Genomic DNA, 17,136 nt, shown 5'->3' with positions numbered 1-17,136 from the left:
CAGGAAATAATGACCACAGGGACCATGTCTGTAAAGGTGTTAAAAATGTAGATCATCTGAAGACCATGTTTGGGTCTCTGTTCAGGGACAGAGAAACAAGCCCCATCCCCAACCCCCCACACCCCCAGTGGAAGTGGGGAGATCTGCAATTCACCTGTGAATGCCTAATGCACATGCAGGACGTACTTAATGCCTGAAGCTTTAGCAGCTTCCGTGGTAAACATTTACTTCTTGACCAAAGTGCCTGCTGTTTCAACAGGGGAGACATTACCCTTCTTGGTTTGGGCAATTATGTGGCGCTTCATAGTTCAAATACTCAGTGGCTAAGATTGGCTTCTGAATGCCTTACCCTTTCCTATCATGATTTAACTTAAAGATATTATTTATGACCTCCGTCCTATCTGCTTCAAAATATGAGAGAGCTTCTCCCAAGCACACAGACATGAGGGAACTGTATATTAAAGGCGAGGAATGCAGAAGAGGCTGTACCAGACACCTGGGTCAGGGGAAGCAAACACAGTCGAGTCTAATAGCTGAGCAAGTAACCAAGGCAAAAAGGGAGCAGACGCACTAGCTGTCACCGAATAACTAAACAAAAGGCCCAAAGCCGCCTTTCAGAACAGACACGCTTTTCCTCATCAATGAGGCGGGGGAAAGATACTTTAGGAAGAGTGGATGTAAACTGTGTATGTGGCACATGACTGTCATCCCAGCATTTAGGAGGTCAAGACAGGAGGATCAAGAGTTCAGGATCATCTTCAGCTACGAAGCAAGTCAGAGGCAAGCCTGGACTCCATGAAGCCTGCGGCAAGTGAATACTGAACAACAGGTCCGTGGAAGACCAGATGTTCAGTGGTCCCATACTGCACGCCACTGTGGAGGGGCCAATCGAAGTGCATTGCTGTCCCTGCCGCAAACAGCAATAAAAGAGAACACAGGAGGCTTGAGAAGAAGCCGTCCTTGATGGACACTTCACAATAAAAACGCTACTTGAAACATTTTTTTTTTCTTTTTTTGGTTTTTTGAGACAGGTTTTTTTCTCTGTGTAATTTTGGTGCCTGTCCCCCTCTGTTGACCAGGCTGGCCTCGAACTCACAGAGATCCGCCTGGCTCTGCCTCCCAAGTGCTGGGATTAAAGGTGTGCGCCACCACCGCCCGGCTAAAAATTTTTTAATTAGTATGCGTGCGCATGTACACGTGGAGGTCTGAGGACATGTGGTGGAAGCTGGGTCTCTCCTTCCGCCACGTGGGTATCAGACTCAGGTCAACAAACTTGCCAGTAAGTGCCTTTACCCGCTGAGCCATTTTGGTAGGCCGGTTTTGTCTCGTTTTTCTCTTTACACTATTAATCTAAAGTGGAAAGGAAACAAAACCCGAGGGCATACTGTCGTTCTAAGACGGCTCCCGGATGTCAGGATGGCACTGAGGATGAAGATCACAGGGCAAGCTTCCATGATGCAGAGGAATCAGGCCCGTGACTCTGTACTTGTGCAATATAGAAATGTCTTAAACCAGATACTGCTCCAGGTAGGACAGGTCCTTGGAGAGCAGGACCTGTTCTTCTCTGAGCTCCGGGCACACAGGTTGTCTGTCTCCTGCTCAGGCAGGCATTTGGGTTTATGTTCCCATCTCAGGAGAGCACCTTTGGGAGCTGGCTGCACGCACCAGCCCCTGCCTCTTCTCCACTGGCACCCAGGCCTGAGCAAACTCCTCAGCAGCCTAAAGCAGATACAAAGATAGAAAATATGTGACTCTTACTCTCGGTGTGGGCTGTGGTTCTGGGAAACTTCGGAATCACTGTCTTTGGGGGACAGGGATCCCTTGTAAGTATAGAACACATCTTCGGTTTCCGTGATGTAGGTCATCTCATTGGCGAGGTTGTCCACAGAGGAATGGCGGGGCTTTCGGATTTCGTGCCGGAGCCGAGGACTTCGCCTGCAGAGGAGAGAAGGGCAGGGCGAAGGGCTGAGAGCAATTCCCACACAGAGGTCTGACCGGATGGCAGCTGAGTGACCTTGTGACCCGGCCTCTCCATGGATGATGCCCTGACTGGTGCTTAGAAAGTCAGATCCAGAGCTGGGTGTGGTGGTACACACCCATAACTCCAGCACTCATGAGGATCAAATGTTAAGGGGCAGTCAGGGGAATTAATGAGAACTTGTCTCAAAAATAACCAAAATAAATATGAGCCAGTGAGGTCATTCTTACTCCAGCAGAATCCAGCCAAGGCGACACAGGTCTCTGACATGTTCGGGTAAGTAGTGTGGCTCCCAGAACCATAGTCTTAGCTTAGAAATAGGCAGAATAAACCTTCTGGTCAGTGAGTATTGATTAAGGGTGAGCTACTCTTCTAGAAGGCTTAAGCCATCTTGCAGTTTTCTCACCAATCCAACAATGCACATCGACAGGTTTAGAAGGCAACATGTGTTACTTCTCACTGAATGTCCCTTGATCCAAGAAGGAAAGCTGACTTTAAAAATGGTGTGGATGTGTGGTGTATGTGTATTTGTGTGTGTGTGCATGTGTGCCCATGCATGTGCACGCATAGTCAGAGGTTGGTGTTGAGTGTCTTCTTCTGTCACTTTCTACCTTATTTTTTAAGACAGGGTCTCTCACTGAACTTGGAGCTCATTTACCCAGCTACCCTGGGATCCTCCCATCTCCTGCCTCCCAGCCCTGTGATTATAGGCATCTATGTCCGTGCCTTGCTTTTTCATGTTAGTGCTAGCATCGGAACTCAGTTCTGCTGTTTGTACAGCAAGTACTTAACACACAGCCATCTCTGCAGACCAGAGACACCTGGGTTTTTTTTTTTTTTTAATGCTCTCCTTATCCAACACCTGTAACGTGATGGGCATCAGAACACTGCCCTGCTTTCCATTACCAGCAGTAGTCAGCTGACTTTAGATAAGTGCCATCACCTCTGGCCTCAGCTGTACTTAGAGCTCCTGAGAATGAGCCAAATGAGACAGTGTTGGTGGAACACTTGGGACTGCACCTGGGCCAGGCCGGGTGTCACATGACAGTGCACTTTTCTCCTGCAGTGTTCCCAGCTCCCCTTGGTGGCTCTTTCTCTCTGGGACTCTCAGGCACTTGCAATCCGCCCTGCTCCTTCACAATCAATAATGTGTGTCCATTGTGGAAGCAAGATGGCTCTTGTGACTTCTGGGAAAGGATCTTTAATTAGCAGCAAGAGGTCCAAGCCAGTGATGGAGTAGCATCCAACCTTGCTATTCTCCTGGATCTCACCTGGGGCTCTCTCTGGCTCCTTTGACAAATTTCCACATAAATTAAGCTGGTGCTTTACAGCACACTTGTTATCATCATTATCACCACTGCCCAGGACACACGGCCCCCTGTGCTGTGGAGGGTCCTTTCCTAGCAGGCCTCTCTCCCCATATCCCTTAAGCCCACAGATCTAGATCCTCGCTAGGAAAAGTCCAGGTTCACACTGCTAATCCTATGGAGCCAGGGTACAATCTTTCCCTGCTTCACATCTCCTGTTGCTGATACTTGGCCTTTTAGGAGATGTTCACAAAAAATGGTTGATATCTTTGTGGATCATTAAAATAACTACTAGAAGATTCCATTTGACCCTTTTCTGAAATAAGCTTAAGAAGAAGCATTCATACATTATTCCATTTGAGGTAAACTTAGAACCCTGAGGGTTTCTTTTCTCTTTTCATCCTTTATCCTTTTAAATTCTTTACCATGAACTTCTAAGGCTTAAAGTGTTTAAGATGCTACCATATGCTATGATTCTAAGGCAGACATTACAGCAGGCCTCAGGTTCCAAATATTATTTTTTATTTATTTTGCAGGGTTGTAAAATGAAACCAGGGTCTGCCTGAGTTATGTAAGTACTTTATCACTGAGCTATGCTCTCGGGCCCCTCCTCAATTTATTATTATTGTTGTTGTTGTTGTTGTTTTTCAAGACAGGGTTTCTCTGTATAGCCCTGTCTGTCCTGGAACTCGCTCTGTAGATCAGACTGACCTCGAACTCAGAGATCCACCTGCCACTGCCTCTGGAGTACTAGGATTAAAGGTACACGTCACCACCATCCAGCAATTTACTAATTTTTTACAGATGCACTTCAGGAGTGTAGTTAGATAAGAGGGATAATGTCTGATATTCTAACACAGCAAGGGAACTGTGGTGCATAACAATCAATTAATCAACTGAATATTTCAAAACAGCTAGTAGAAAGGATCTATCCATCTATCTATCTATCTATCTATCTATCTATCTATCTATCTATCTATCTATCTATCTATGTGATATTGGGTCCATGTAGCCCAAGCTGGCCTTGAACTCTTGATTCTCTTGCCTCAGGCTCCTGAATGCTAAGCTTACAAATATTCGCCACCATGTCCGGCTACCTGAAGGGATTAAAAAAAAAAATCTATTACAAAACTTTAGGTTTAAAAAACTTAAAAATTTGCCTGATGGATATGACAGTTGACTTGAATACTACACATGTATTGGAATATCACAGTGCATCCCATGAATAGGTGGATTTATTATTATTATTTTAAGGCCACCTTAGCATTACCCAGTATGGAAAGGGTCTGTATGCCTTGACATGTATGCTCCTTCTACAACATGTGGAATGCACATGGAAGTCTGACTTTCGGCCGTCCCTGTTGAGGCATTTAAAGCTGACTCTGTGTTTAAAAGAGAGAGGGTGTCTGCTGCTGCTGCACAGCACAGCAGAGGACATACCAGTTGGGGGTGATGGGCGGGGACCGAGAAGGCAGGCTCTTGGTCTCTAGCCGTTCCACCGATAAGGATCTCCTCATGGCTGGGTTCCACACCATCCCTCCAATCACCTTTTTGCAATACTGGTTATTTACAGACCTGAAAAAGCAGATGCAGGGTCACTTTCCACACTGACATGTCCAACAAGAAAGCAAGCGCAGCATCCGTGAAATACAGTCTCCCCGGAACCCTCTCTGAAGGCACTTACTTAGCATCCCAGTGACACCAGCCCCGGGTGTGTGTACACACGTGTGTGGGTGTGGTGTGGTGTACATGTGGAGGTCAGTAAACAACTTGCAGGAGTCAGTTTTGTCTTTCCACCATGTGGGGCTGGGGATCGAACTCAGGTCATCAGGCTTGGCAGCAAGCGCCTTGCCTTTACCCATTGAACCATCCCACTGGCCTCAGACTTCTTTTCTTGTTCTGGCTTTTCTTTAGGTTACATCTTGTCTTTTGGTGGAAATGTTCTGTCTCTACAACTTTAAACAGTCAAGCTGCTTCTGGATGATCACCAAAGCTCCCAGGTTAGAAGGAATGCCAGACCAGCGCAGACCAGCGCAGACCCCATCACTTCAGTGATCTACCTCACTGGCCTCCCACTGGCATGAACAAAGGCACCGTCATCCTTCAAGATGCTCCCTGTCCCCCTGGCCAGCCAGCAGATGTGGCGATCATAAATCACTGGGGAATCTTTGACAGAGAAGCTTCGGATGTACTTAGAACAGTTTCAGGTCATAGTCTTTGTCTTATGTGAAGGGTATTTCTGAATTTTATACTTATAGCTAGAAAACTGAAATCCCGAGGAAGAGACTGCCTCAGTAAATTGTTTGAAGTCTGGTTAGCGGTAACAGTGCTGGCATTTCCAATTTTATACCATGCTCTAATGCCTTAAGTATTCCGTAGATTTCCTTATGGCCTAAAACCAACGGACAGACAAAAACAACAAAACAAAGAAATACAACAAAGTCTACGCACTAGTTTATCATAATGAATGTCACCATCACTCTAATCAAAGTGCTAACTGCAGTATCTCTAGGAGACCCCTTCCCCTGAGGTCACATATTAGAAGCCACAGGACCACTGATTAAGGATGTAACATTAAAATAAGGCCATCAGGCAGCATGACTCCAGGGTTTAATGCGGCAGATCCCTAAAGCACATGTCATGGGTTATTAATAGAAACTTGAAACTGTTCCATTGTCTCTGGAAAAGAATGATCAAATTCTTCTTTCATGGAACCTATCACAGGGCCCAACACACAGATGTACAGATGTACCCTAGGGCTGGACTGGACCTTGGTTTCCTCATTTGTGAAGTGAACGAAAGTGGTAAGGGCTGGTTAGATGGCTCAGCGGGTAATGACTTCAATTCCACCCCTGAGACCCACAGCATAGAGGAGAACTGCCTCCCAGGAGTTGTCCTTGGACCTCCACATGGGTACCATGGCCTGCAGGTGTTTTTCCCCACCCCACCCCTACACATAAATAATAAGTAAATGTAAAAACAAAAGACAATTTAAGAGTCAAAATCAACAGTATATTCAAAGATGGTACCAATAAGAGACTGATGACTTGGACCCCAAACGGCCTTCTGTGCCTCAGGCGACCCTCTGTAGAGATTAAAGATGGCTGCTGGCACCTGATTGCCACAAGATCCCTGCCTATCAGAGCATGTATAATGGAGCACAGGAGTCACTGGTAAGCCCTTCCTGAAGTCCCAACCCACACATCTGGAGATGTAATAGACTACTGCTGCTGTTCTTATGACACAGAAGATGACCAGAATCCAGCACTGAGTACTGGCTGCAGATAGAGAAGTTTGCAGAAGGAAACAGGCAGCAGACTAAAACTCAGGTGAGGGATGGAGGATTTGAACTCTGTGTTGGAATGTACCCTTTCAGTCCCTCATGGGCCACCTCTAACCTGCCTGGAGAATTAGTTCTAGCCAATTTTGTTGGTTTGTTTTTGTTTTTCCGAGACAGGGTTTCTCTGGGTAGCCCTGGCTGTCCTGGAACTCGCTCTGTAGACCAGGCTGGCCTTGAACTCAGAGATCCGCCTGCCTCTGCCTCCCGAGTGCTGGGATTAAAAAGGCATGGGCCACCACCGCCTGGCGAGGTCTAGCCAATTCTTACTTGGAAGAACACTGCTTCCTTTTAATGACCACATAAACAGTAATATAACATCTGAGTGGGGACACACAAACAATACACTGGCAACAAGGAGGCCCCCTGCAAACTCCACGATGTCTCACTGCACGTCTGTAGTGAGATCACTACTTACACGGCCACTCTACAGCAAGGAAGCCATGTACAGTAGCATTCACTGGTGTATCTACGCCGTGTGCTTTAGCTCAATTATATTTTTATGCTGAAGAGGTCACAAAAAACCGATTTTTTTTTTGTTTCTCTAACCTGACTTCTGACTGCCAATCTGACCTGCTGCAGCACCTGAGTCTGATTCCACTGCTCTGAGCACACTCCCAGACTCTCAGAGACATGGGGCTGCTGATCTGCCACTGCTGCTGCTGCTGCTGCTGCTGCTGCTGCTGCTGCACAGTCTAGGTTCCTGAGGCTCACGGTGAGGGATGCCAGGCCTGGAGTGTTCAGCATTACTTCCACCAGGGAAATCCCCAGGATGGAGTGACCCAGTGAGTGCCTAACAAAGAGGCACGGCCCCACCAGCTGCAGCTATCTGGGCTGTCAATGCTGGCACTGGGACACAGGAGCAGGTGAGCTCTTTGTAGACAGTGGGGCTATTGCTGGTGGCTGAGCTCACCACGCTTGGGTATATCTCTCATGCAATGCCTCTGGCTGGCTCGAGGGACCACCAGGCAGGAAGAGGATTTGGTTTCTAGGTAGCGTCCTGGGTACAGGGCAGCTCCACAGGTGCCTCAACAACATTATTCTTATGGCCTATTCTGTAGGGGAATATTGAATGCAGACAGGACTATAAGAGCTAAAGGCTTTAAAATACGTTTGCTCTTGGTTCATAAGACATAATACCTCCCCTACCAGAGGCAATTTGCCACTTACTAAATCATTACATTACCTAAAGACTAACATGTAATAGGAAAGTCACTGGAACATTCTTATCAAATTTCACGTCAAATAACAGCTCATACTTGAGCCTCATTCAGAAAAAGCCACATTCACCACAATCAATCACAATTCGGAAAAACCAGCAAATGGCTTAGAAATTCTAACAACGTGATAAACAATTCCTGCTGCCTCTTATACAAAGCTGTCTTAGAATAAACAAAAGCATAAGCCCCACAGTTACTTTACTTAAAGATTCAATATATACTATTTTTAAAAATTATAATGTACATGATATATATATGCAAATTTATTTTACTGTTCTTATCATTAAATATTTTGAATATCATTTCTGTAGGTAGCATTTATCTCAGGTTCATTACAAGAATTAAATATAATTATGTTCCTCTTATAAATACTAGGTAACTGTCAATTATAACTATTATTTTGTAGCTATTTTTGGTAATATATTCCAAAGTCACCAGACTCTGGAAACCTTTGTTCATTTCTATGGGGTGCCTATGAACTAACGTGGTGTAGGAGGGGCTGGCTTAGTGGCTTCAGGCTGTGAAAAGCCTAATATGCTGGCACCAGAATGACACTCAGTGTCCTTTGTTGGACAGGGTGTGGTAGCAGCTGCGATTCCAATTCCAGGTGTCTGGGAACTCAGATGACAAAAGGCTCGAGGGGGCAAAAGCTAATGCTGGCAATATGAGATGTACCTGAGTAGGTATATAAAGGGCACAGCTTCCCCTGGAGACACTCAGCCGCCATTTAGGGTTCTAAAATCTGGGGTCCAGCCTCAGAGCTGCCGCTCTGCCCAAGGATGTCCATGACCCAGGGGCAACCAGCACATATTAACATCTCAGGTTAGCATGGATGGTCCCCCTAAAGTATACTCACTTTTTGGGGTTCCTGGAGCCTAGAGTCCAGTACTGAGACAGGACATTCTTTTCCTGAGGTAGTAACTTCTTTGCCTGAAAGAATGAATGATGCTCGACACAGGATTTCCACAAGTTTTTGCAAGATCGGTAATTGAGCATGTTGAAGGCCACGATATGTTCCCTGGATTCAGCCTGGTGGGGAAGAACAGCAGGGATTTCATGTAAAGGCACAGGATGATTAAAATGTGTCGAGCTCGAAACCCACACAGAATAACCAGCGAAGATGTGACAAAGGGAGGGAACAGGCATCCAGACACCTCAGATACCCAGTGTCCCAGGAATATTTGGGAGCAGGATTGTCTCTGTGAGTGTGATAATAAAAATGACCTGAATCCATGTCTCCTCACCATGTGGGGTCCTTCACACACACTCTTGTCTCAAACCTGCTTATAGTTCAAGAGGGAGCTTACTTGGAACTACCATCTGATAAAATTGGGAACTCAGCCTCGGGCACACCTCTTTTCAGAAGAAATACTCTTCCATCAAGCAGGCAGTAGGGACATTAGAACCCTGGGGAGTCTCCATTTCTCGCCCTGGAGTGAAATCTGGTGCTCATATAAATAAGCAATTTCATCCCTGGCCTTGCCTTCAGTTTACCTGCACCTAGGTCTTCCGAGTCCATATGCATTGTGGTGCTACCCTGACCCTCCTTGCCCTAGGGGTGGGGTGGGAGTCAGTGGGGGGGGGACGACAGTCAGGCAACCGAGGAACTTGGTACTCTGAGCTCTAGTGATCCCATTTCTAAGGGCCCATTCACTATGTGGGGTCAGTCTAAGGGCACATCATCTTTGAAAAGTTGGGAAATGGACACAGTGACAGCCAGCGACAGCTATGCAGCATAACAAGACAGGGTGTGGTGTGGAAAGGGCAGGCGCCTCGGTTCAAATTCCAGCTCCTTCACTTGGAGGCTGTGGGAGCCTTGGCTTTCCTACGGAGTGTACTTCTGCCGTGGCTAAGCAAACAAACAGAGTTGTCTAGGATCCTGCCGACTCCTCTTGTAAGGCACAGTCATAAGCCATCACCCGCGGAACACAGGAAAGGAAGGAATCGGCCGTGTGGGCTCTGCTGGGTGCTCAGGCTGGGCCTTTTTGTCTAATTCAAACAGCTCCCTGAGAAGTGGGCACTACCTGAACTCCTAGAAAGGAGGTAACACGGGCTAGAGGCGGTGCCAGGGGAAGAACCAGGATCTAGACCTAGAGTCTCTGACTCTAAAGCAAGTCCCTTCTCCAACCAGAGGCCAACTGACTCATGGAGAGGACCACAGACCTGATGGCTACAGTCTTTCCTTCCGAGGACACAGAAAGCCACCCCTGAGGGTCTAGAGGAAGCCTCGACAACACAGCAAACACAGCAAGTGTGGACAGAACTCACCCAGCAAGAGCGGACAGAACCCCACACAGCAAGTGTGGGCAGAACTCACCTGCTTTTGCCGCTGGTGTATGAAGAACTTTTTCCTTTTGAAAGAAATTTTGAGTATGTTCACCCTGTAAAAAGCAAAGCAAAACAAAACCACACATAACACAAGAAATAGAGCAAAATGCAAATCAAGCAAAGACATCGGGGCTCAGCCGGGCTCGAGCTGACCCTCTTCGGCATGGGTCCTCTACTTCATGACCGGTGACCACAGGCTGCTGGGAGTGTGCCTCGGCCGAACTCAAGGAGCTGATCGAGCGCGATCTCCGTGGGGCCTCTGGATTGTGAGGCGGCTTTTAAATCACCAGGAGCGTGGGCCATGCGCACTCTTTGCTGTGAGCCTCTTTGTGACTCTGCAGCCCTGCAGGAGCTGCTGGTGCCTGTGTAGGGGACAACAGCTGAGGGCAGTGTGGAGCAGAGGGAGGACAGACCTGGGTTGTCCCCCAGCTCGGTTACTTAACAGCCACGTGTGACAGAATCTCTTTCCCGTGTGCATAACACAGAAGGAAAGCTACCAGTCACGGAGCATATTTCCATACACTAGACCACTGCCACGGGCTTTATAAGCACTGCCTCCATTGGGTCTTGCAACAGTCCTGAACAGCATTTATCCAGAAGAGGAAATTGAGGTGCAGTGACGTCATGGCTGGGAGCCATGCTCTGAGCTTGGGGCTCAACCTCCAGAGCCTATATGGTCTTGGACCCTGTGACACCTGCTGAGTGGTGGCCCATCACAGCCTTTCTTACCATGGTCCTATGACCATTTAGAGGTAGGAAGCATGCCAAGTTTTTACATGATTCTTAATGCACCATAGGCTCTCAGTGTTGGTACAAAATTTTCATTAAAACTGTTGAATGAGATCAGTGTGTGTGTGTGTGTGTGTGTGTGTGTGTGTGTGTGTGTGTGTGTGTGTGTGGTCATGTGGGTGCATATGTAGAGGCCAGAGGTTTACCTTGGGTATCCTTCCTCAGGTGCTGTCCACATTATTCTTTGAGACAGGGTCTCTCATTTGACCCAGAACTCACCAACTACATGAGACTAGGCTGGCTGGCCAGCGACCTCAGAGATTACTCTCTCTGATCCCTCTGTGTTGGGATTACAAATGTGTACTACCATGCTCAGTATAAGTTCACCTCTTAAATAGACTGTCTTCACTATGACAAGCTACTATAAGCTACTGTTGGGGTCCACAGAGGTTTCCTAGTGAGATCTGAGCTTGCTTTACACAGCAGGCCTGCATAAGGGGATGGATTGACCGCGTGTATGGTTACCAGGTGTTTGGAAGGATCTGCACTTGGCTGTGTTAGGGGGAGGTCTTTTGCCCCACCCCTTGGCATTCCTATAAAAAGCCCTTTAGAAGAGATAGAAGGGGCTAGTGGATAATGATCCAGGCCCTCCTGAGGCTATCCTGTATTTCTGTCTCTCTCCCCTCTATATTTCTATCTAAATATTTCTCACTTCTCCCTGCTCAAGAGTACTCTGGGGGAAAAAGTAGGGGTGGGTCCCCTACAAGCCATACATTTGGGGGAAGAAAGGAACTCACTAGGATCATATCAAGACCTTGACAAGAACATTCTAGAACAGATAGGCTGAGTAAGTAAAGTGAAAGTTTATTCATGTGGCATTTCCCCCAGTGGATCAGCAACACATATATACACAGCACACTTGCATTATATATTAAAGACGAACAGCTGGGCACAGACTGCTCGTGTGCCCATGGCTTCTTATGGGGGTCCCCTGCTAGGCCCCCTGGTTCAGAGTGTTCTGCCTCAATGCTTGCAACTCCCTCATTGGCTGTTCTCCACTGGAGCAAATCTGAAGAATGCATATGTGATTTCCAGGCTGAAGGCCCTATAGTGGGCTCCCTACAGCCCTTCAGTCACAAGGAAAGATGGAGTGTACTGAGTGTCTAGATGGACGAAGTCCTATGCCAGGTCCCAGGGATAGAAAGAACAAGACAGTGGGTACTGCAATCTGGACATTTACAATCTAACGAAGGAGACGCACACAGCCATATCCCTGTGACCACTGCATGTGAGAGAATCTAGTTCTCATTAGAGCACTGAGGATTAAGTCTCCACTCCAGTGTCCTGTGAGGCTCTTGGTGGCCAGGTCATTCTCTAGCGACTGGCCATGGCACATCATGCTCAGGCCTAATCAACCATCTACCTTGTACTGACCATGATGTTCTCCCTTGTTCCTGGAGATATACTCACTCTGTACCTTCTTTCTAGAATGTATTCCTGTGCCAAAGCCTACCCTCTTTAGAGTCAGTCCTGCAGGCTCCGGGCCCTTCTGCACCCTGCCCTGTGACCTGACCTACCTTGAGTTTACTCTCCAGTGCTGACCTTCCTACTGGTGTCTGAGGTTTTCACTTGTTACAGTTTGAGTGTGAAGTGCTCACAGGTTTGAACACTTGGTCCCCAGCTTGTAGTACTGTTTGGGGAAGTTGTGGAACCTTTGGGAACTAGGCCCTAGTTATCAGAAGTAGATCAGTGGGAGTAGACCCTCAATGTTCCACCAGGAGCTCTCTGTTTCCTGATCTACTAAGATCAGGCCTTCGGAAAGGCCATGTTGCAAACTCTTCCTGCCAATCCCTGAGCCATCCAAGTGCCCACGCCCTATCTGCATGGCACACTGGGTCCTCTGAACTGTGAGCCAACTCTGCTTCCCTTAAGTCGCTTCTATTGGCTATTCTGTCAGTGTTCAGAAAAGTAACCAATACAGCACCGGCATGAGAGACAGGCTTTACCAGGAGCCAGTTTGAGGCTGAGGAGTAGCCGACATTATCCGAAGGAGAGCCTGAGGGACTGGAGGGGTGTCAAGAGAACCTGCCCATCCTGTCCCAAAGCTTCTGTTTATAAACTTGCTTTACGAAGCTCCCAGCTTCCTAACTAAAGAATCCTTATGGCACCCATATCTACCTTTAAATGTGATGTCCAGACCCAGTTTATGGAACTCTCAAAGGTCCAGCCACAGATGAAGCCAGACTCAGGTGGCTTCTGGCCTATGATACTGGGGGACAGCAGTCACTTAAAGAGAGGTTCAAGTCCGTGCCCACTGCCTGGCCCTTTGTCCTGAGCAGGCCAGAGAACTCCGCAGGCCACACCCCAGCTAGCCAAGCCATGGCTGGGGTTTCCTGTTGCCAGTGAGGGGTTCAAGATCTTAGAATCTGTCACACTGATCCTATGGCAAAACTAATAAGGCTGTGGTGTGTTTTGTTGAAAATTAAATGTACTCAAAATGAATGGAAACCCCAATGTCTCTAAGTGTGTATCTTATTTAGGCATTTCCCCACAAGTACATCTTTTAGTGGTAGAATGAAATACAGATCCTGCATCGACAAACTGGATATGAGTTTCAAGTGCACCAGTATGAGCTGAGGAACAGGTGTAAACCTCAATGTCAAATCCGGCGTACCACAACTCTGCCATCCAAGTCTCCTTTCCCCTTTCTGGAAGTTTCCGTGGGGCCGCTTTTCTATGCATGCTGTACTTTCATATCTCCCACAGCCTGCAGCACTTGCTCTCTTCAACCTGGCCCACCTCTGCCCTGCACACGCTCATACTGTCATTTATAAAAATGCATTACTCGGGAGGTATAATGTTTCCCTGAAGAAAGCTCCCTTGCCCGGTACAGTAAACTCAAACTCATCTTGAAAAATCAATTCCACTCTCCCCTTTCCCATCTCTGCTCTGGGTTTCTCTGGTTTCAATTGCCTGGAGTCCACCACAATTTGAAAATACTACTGCCTTGACTCTTTCAAGAGAGAGAGGCCATATCCACCTACTTTTCATTGCAGTATACTATGATAACTGTTTGATTTTATTACGTATTGTTGAAATCTCTCAGTAGACTTCATTCATAGATTAAACTTTGCTACAGATATGTATGCAGAGGGGTGAAGACCCCCTCCCCACCCCCTACCCCCGCACATATATAAGGCTTGAATTATCTGCAGGCTCATGGTTACCAGAATCTAGGACTGATTCCACACACATACAGGGTGGAAGGATTGCTCAACTCCAGGACCTGCCTTGTGCCATTTATCCACCAACTACCCCAACCACAAGACAACTGGCAGAGGGAAGTTAATGAAAACCAAAGTTTACGTTCCCAAGTGCTAAATCTGGATCAAATTCAGAGTTCAGAGCTTAAAGCTTGGTGGGAGAGCTCCAGCCCTTCTTCAGACATGAAAGTTTAAAATTAGAGCTAGCTTTACTTTTGCTCGGCATATTTTTAAAGCATGATTCAGACAATTCGAAGTGTTTGCACTCACCAAGGGTAGAAACTTGTGCAAATGTATTTTCGGTACACTGCAATGCCCGCAGAAGCAATTCCGATCATTAGATCTAAATTGTGCAGATCCTAGCGGGGGAAAGAAGAGTCCAGGTTCACAGGGTGTTACTGCCACGCTCATCCTTGCTAACTTGAAAGCACCCACGCTTTTATAAATAGCAGGATGTATCTGCTGGAGAGGGGAAATGCCACCAAACACAGGAAAAAGCCCCACTTAGCAGCTACTTAAGAGCCAAGTACTTGGCACCCTACTCTTCTAAAGTGAACACACATGTGCGCACACACACACACACACACACACACACACACACACACACACACACACACACGGCATGTCATGATATCTGGTTTAGGAAGTCACCAGGTAAGATTATTCACTCCACAGAATCAAATACAAAACCACTCTTGAATTTTCAACCATCAGTGTTTGGGAGCCACACGAGACTCAAACAGACCTCTCTTCTCTGTACAAATCTCAACTTCAGTTACTGAAAAGGCTTTGGCTATTATGAAATAATAAAGAAAAATTACACATGTAGACATGACTCTAAATCCAATTAAGAAATAAATGTTACTTACGAATCCAATGTAACTATGTTGGCTAAGGGCTTGTGTGTATTTGGCACAACCATATATCATACAGAAACAGAAGGAAAATACAGAGAATTAAAGCTGTTTTAAATCCACTTGAGTGTAAGCAAGTAACATTCAAAAGGACAAGAGCTCCCTCCTTGAGTCACACATATTTATTTCTGTTTCCAATCAGATACCGTTACTATAAACATGGGGCAGAGCCAGTTACAAGTGAGTGTGAACCTTTGGCCTGCCACTTGTAGCCTATGTTGTTTGGAGTTCATTTTTCTGTTAGCATTATAAAAATTATGGGATCCACCTCAAAGGTTTCTATCAGGCTTGAAAGTAGAGAAAATAAGAACCGGGAACAGGACTGTGCATCTGATGCTCTAGATTGGGAATCGGCATACGGCCGGTGTAACAAATGCTCATTTTCTGTTGGGGTGGGGCCGTCACTTATGAGAAACAAAGGTGGGTACAGAAACTGGAAAGAGCCAGTCCTGAGTGTTCACATTAGGCACCAGGCTAAAACCACACATGTAAGCAAAGCCAGAATGGCGCGGTGAGGAATAAGGCTGCCCTAAGTATGACACCTACCACAGTCAGGAAGAGGGACGAACCAGCAAATGACACTGAATGGCTTGGTGGACCAAGGCTGAATCTCCTCAGGCATTCAGTGTGCTCCTTTACCCCAGCTAACTACAGTTAACTCCAGTTAGCTATTTTTTTTTTTTTTTTTTTTTAAATTCCCACACCAGCCCTGCATCCCAGCTTCCTTTGCAGAAGGATGTGACCAGTTCTGGCCACCAAGCTCTGAGCACAAGTGGAAAGGAAGCACTGAAAAACTGTGTGTCAACCCCCCCACCCCCCCCACCCCTCCATCCCCGGCTTCTATCAAGGAAGCAACATGGGAAGACAGCAAAGCTGCGGAGAAGCCTAGACCGGGGAGTTACTGGGTGGTAGGAGCTGCCTGAAGAGAAGTGTGGGCCCAATGACAGTAGAAGGCTACTGAAAACGACTCTGTGTGGTACCAAGTTACTCAGATATGGGAGTGTCCACTCAGTACTGCCTGGTGTAAGCGCCTCCTACACCTGGAGGGACTGAGGTTGGAGTTCAGCTGGTCTCGTGCTTTCTTCTCTGTCTCTCTGTCTCTCCCTTCCCCTCCCCCGCTTTCTTATTAGATTTATTCACTTTATTTTACGGGCAAGTGTTTTACCTGCATGCATGCATGTGCACCCTGTTTGTGCCTGGTGCCCTCAGAGGTCAGAAAAGGGCACTGGATCCTCTGGAACTGGAGTTATGGATGGTTGTGAACCACCATGTGGATGCCAGGAATCAAACCCTGGTCCTCTACAAGAGCAACAAGAACTTTTAACCACCAAGTGGATTTTTTTTTTCCCTTTAGAGATAGACTCTCCATATGTATACCAGGCTAGCCTAGAACTCACTATGCAGCCCAGGCTGCTCTCAAAGTTAGCATTCCTCTTGCCTCACCCTCACAAGTATTGGTATGGACACACCCCATCAGCCTGAAGGGTTCATTCCACTGATAGGCGAGGGTAGAGACGAGGAAGACTGAATCTGGCAGGAAACAGGCATAACTATGCTGCCACTGAATAAGGTTCTCCAAAACATTCTATCAAGTTGCAAAAGGGAATAAAACTTACCAGCTACATCCCAAAGCTGTTACTGTATAAAAGCCAATATAGTTCCCCCATTTATGAGCCATGTCAGACCCTGTCTAGTGGAGAACTCACAGGACAGAAGTGAGACAAAGGAGTTCAAGTGTTTCTGAAACACAGTGTGTAGATTTTTAAACAGGCTAAAGAAGCTTGGATCATTTACTCAATCTGCACAGGCTTCAGCTCTCTCATCTGTAAATGGAGAGGCCAAGAATACCAATTTGGCAAGGTTTCTGCAGAAATGAGACCCAAAAAAGGTCTCCTATGAAAGCACCTGGAACAAAGACTAGCCTGCAGCTGGTGCTTACTTAACACTGTGTGTGTGTGTGTGTGTGTGTGTGTGTGTGTGCGCATGTGTATTCATGAATATGGAAGCCAGAAGACAACCCTGGGTATCATTCCTTGGGAGCTATGGACCTCGGTGGTGGA

At 46.8% G+C, this 17,136-nt stretch overlaps 1 protein-coding gene across 4 annotated transcripts in view; it reads right to left on the bottom strand.

Moving 5' to 3' along the window:
• Ptpn3 (protein tyrosine phosphatase non-receptor type 3) overlaps positions 1 to 17,136 on the bottom strand; it is a 124,452-nt gene that overhangs the window by 41,405 nt on the left and 65,911 nt on the right. For all 4 annotated transcript variants that reach the window (XM_052716488.1, XM_052716487.1, XM_052716486.1 and 1 more), the window contains 5 exons: positions 14,433 to 14,521; positions 10,160 to 10,223; positions 8,699 to 8,871; positions 4,726 to 4,860; positions 1,759 to 1,935 (listed from right to left, as the gene is read on the bottom strand). In XM_052716488.1, coding sequence (XP_052572448.1) covers positions 1,759 to 1,935; positions 4,726 to 4,860; positions 8,699 to 8,871; positions 10,160 to 10,223; positions 14,433 to 14,521 — 638 coding nt within the window. The remainder of the gene's footprint in view (positions 1 to 1,758; positions 1,936 to 4,725; positions 4,861 to 8,698; positions 8,872 to 10,159; positions 10,224 to 14,432; positions 14,522 to 17,136) is intronic.

This window comes from Peromyscus californicus, unplaced genomic scaffold (genome assembly GCF_007827085.1).
Source record: "Peromyscus californicus insignis strain IS unplaced genomic scaffold, ASM782708v3 Scaffold_5__1_contigs__length_169319896, whole genome shotgun sequence".
Classification (NCBI taxonomy): Eukaryota; Metazoa; Chordata; class Mammalia; order Rodentia; family Cricetidae; genus Peromyscus; species Peromyscus californicus.
Note: the sequence above shows the minus strand (reverse complement) of the source record. Positions and strands in the feature narration are given on the sequence as shown.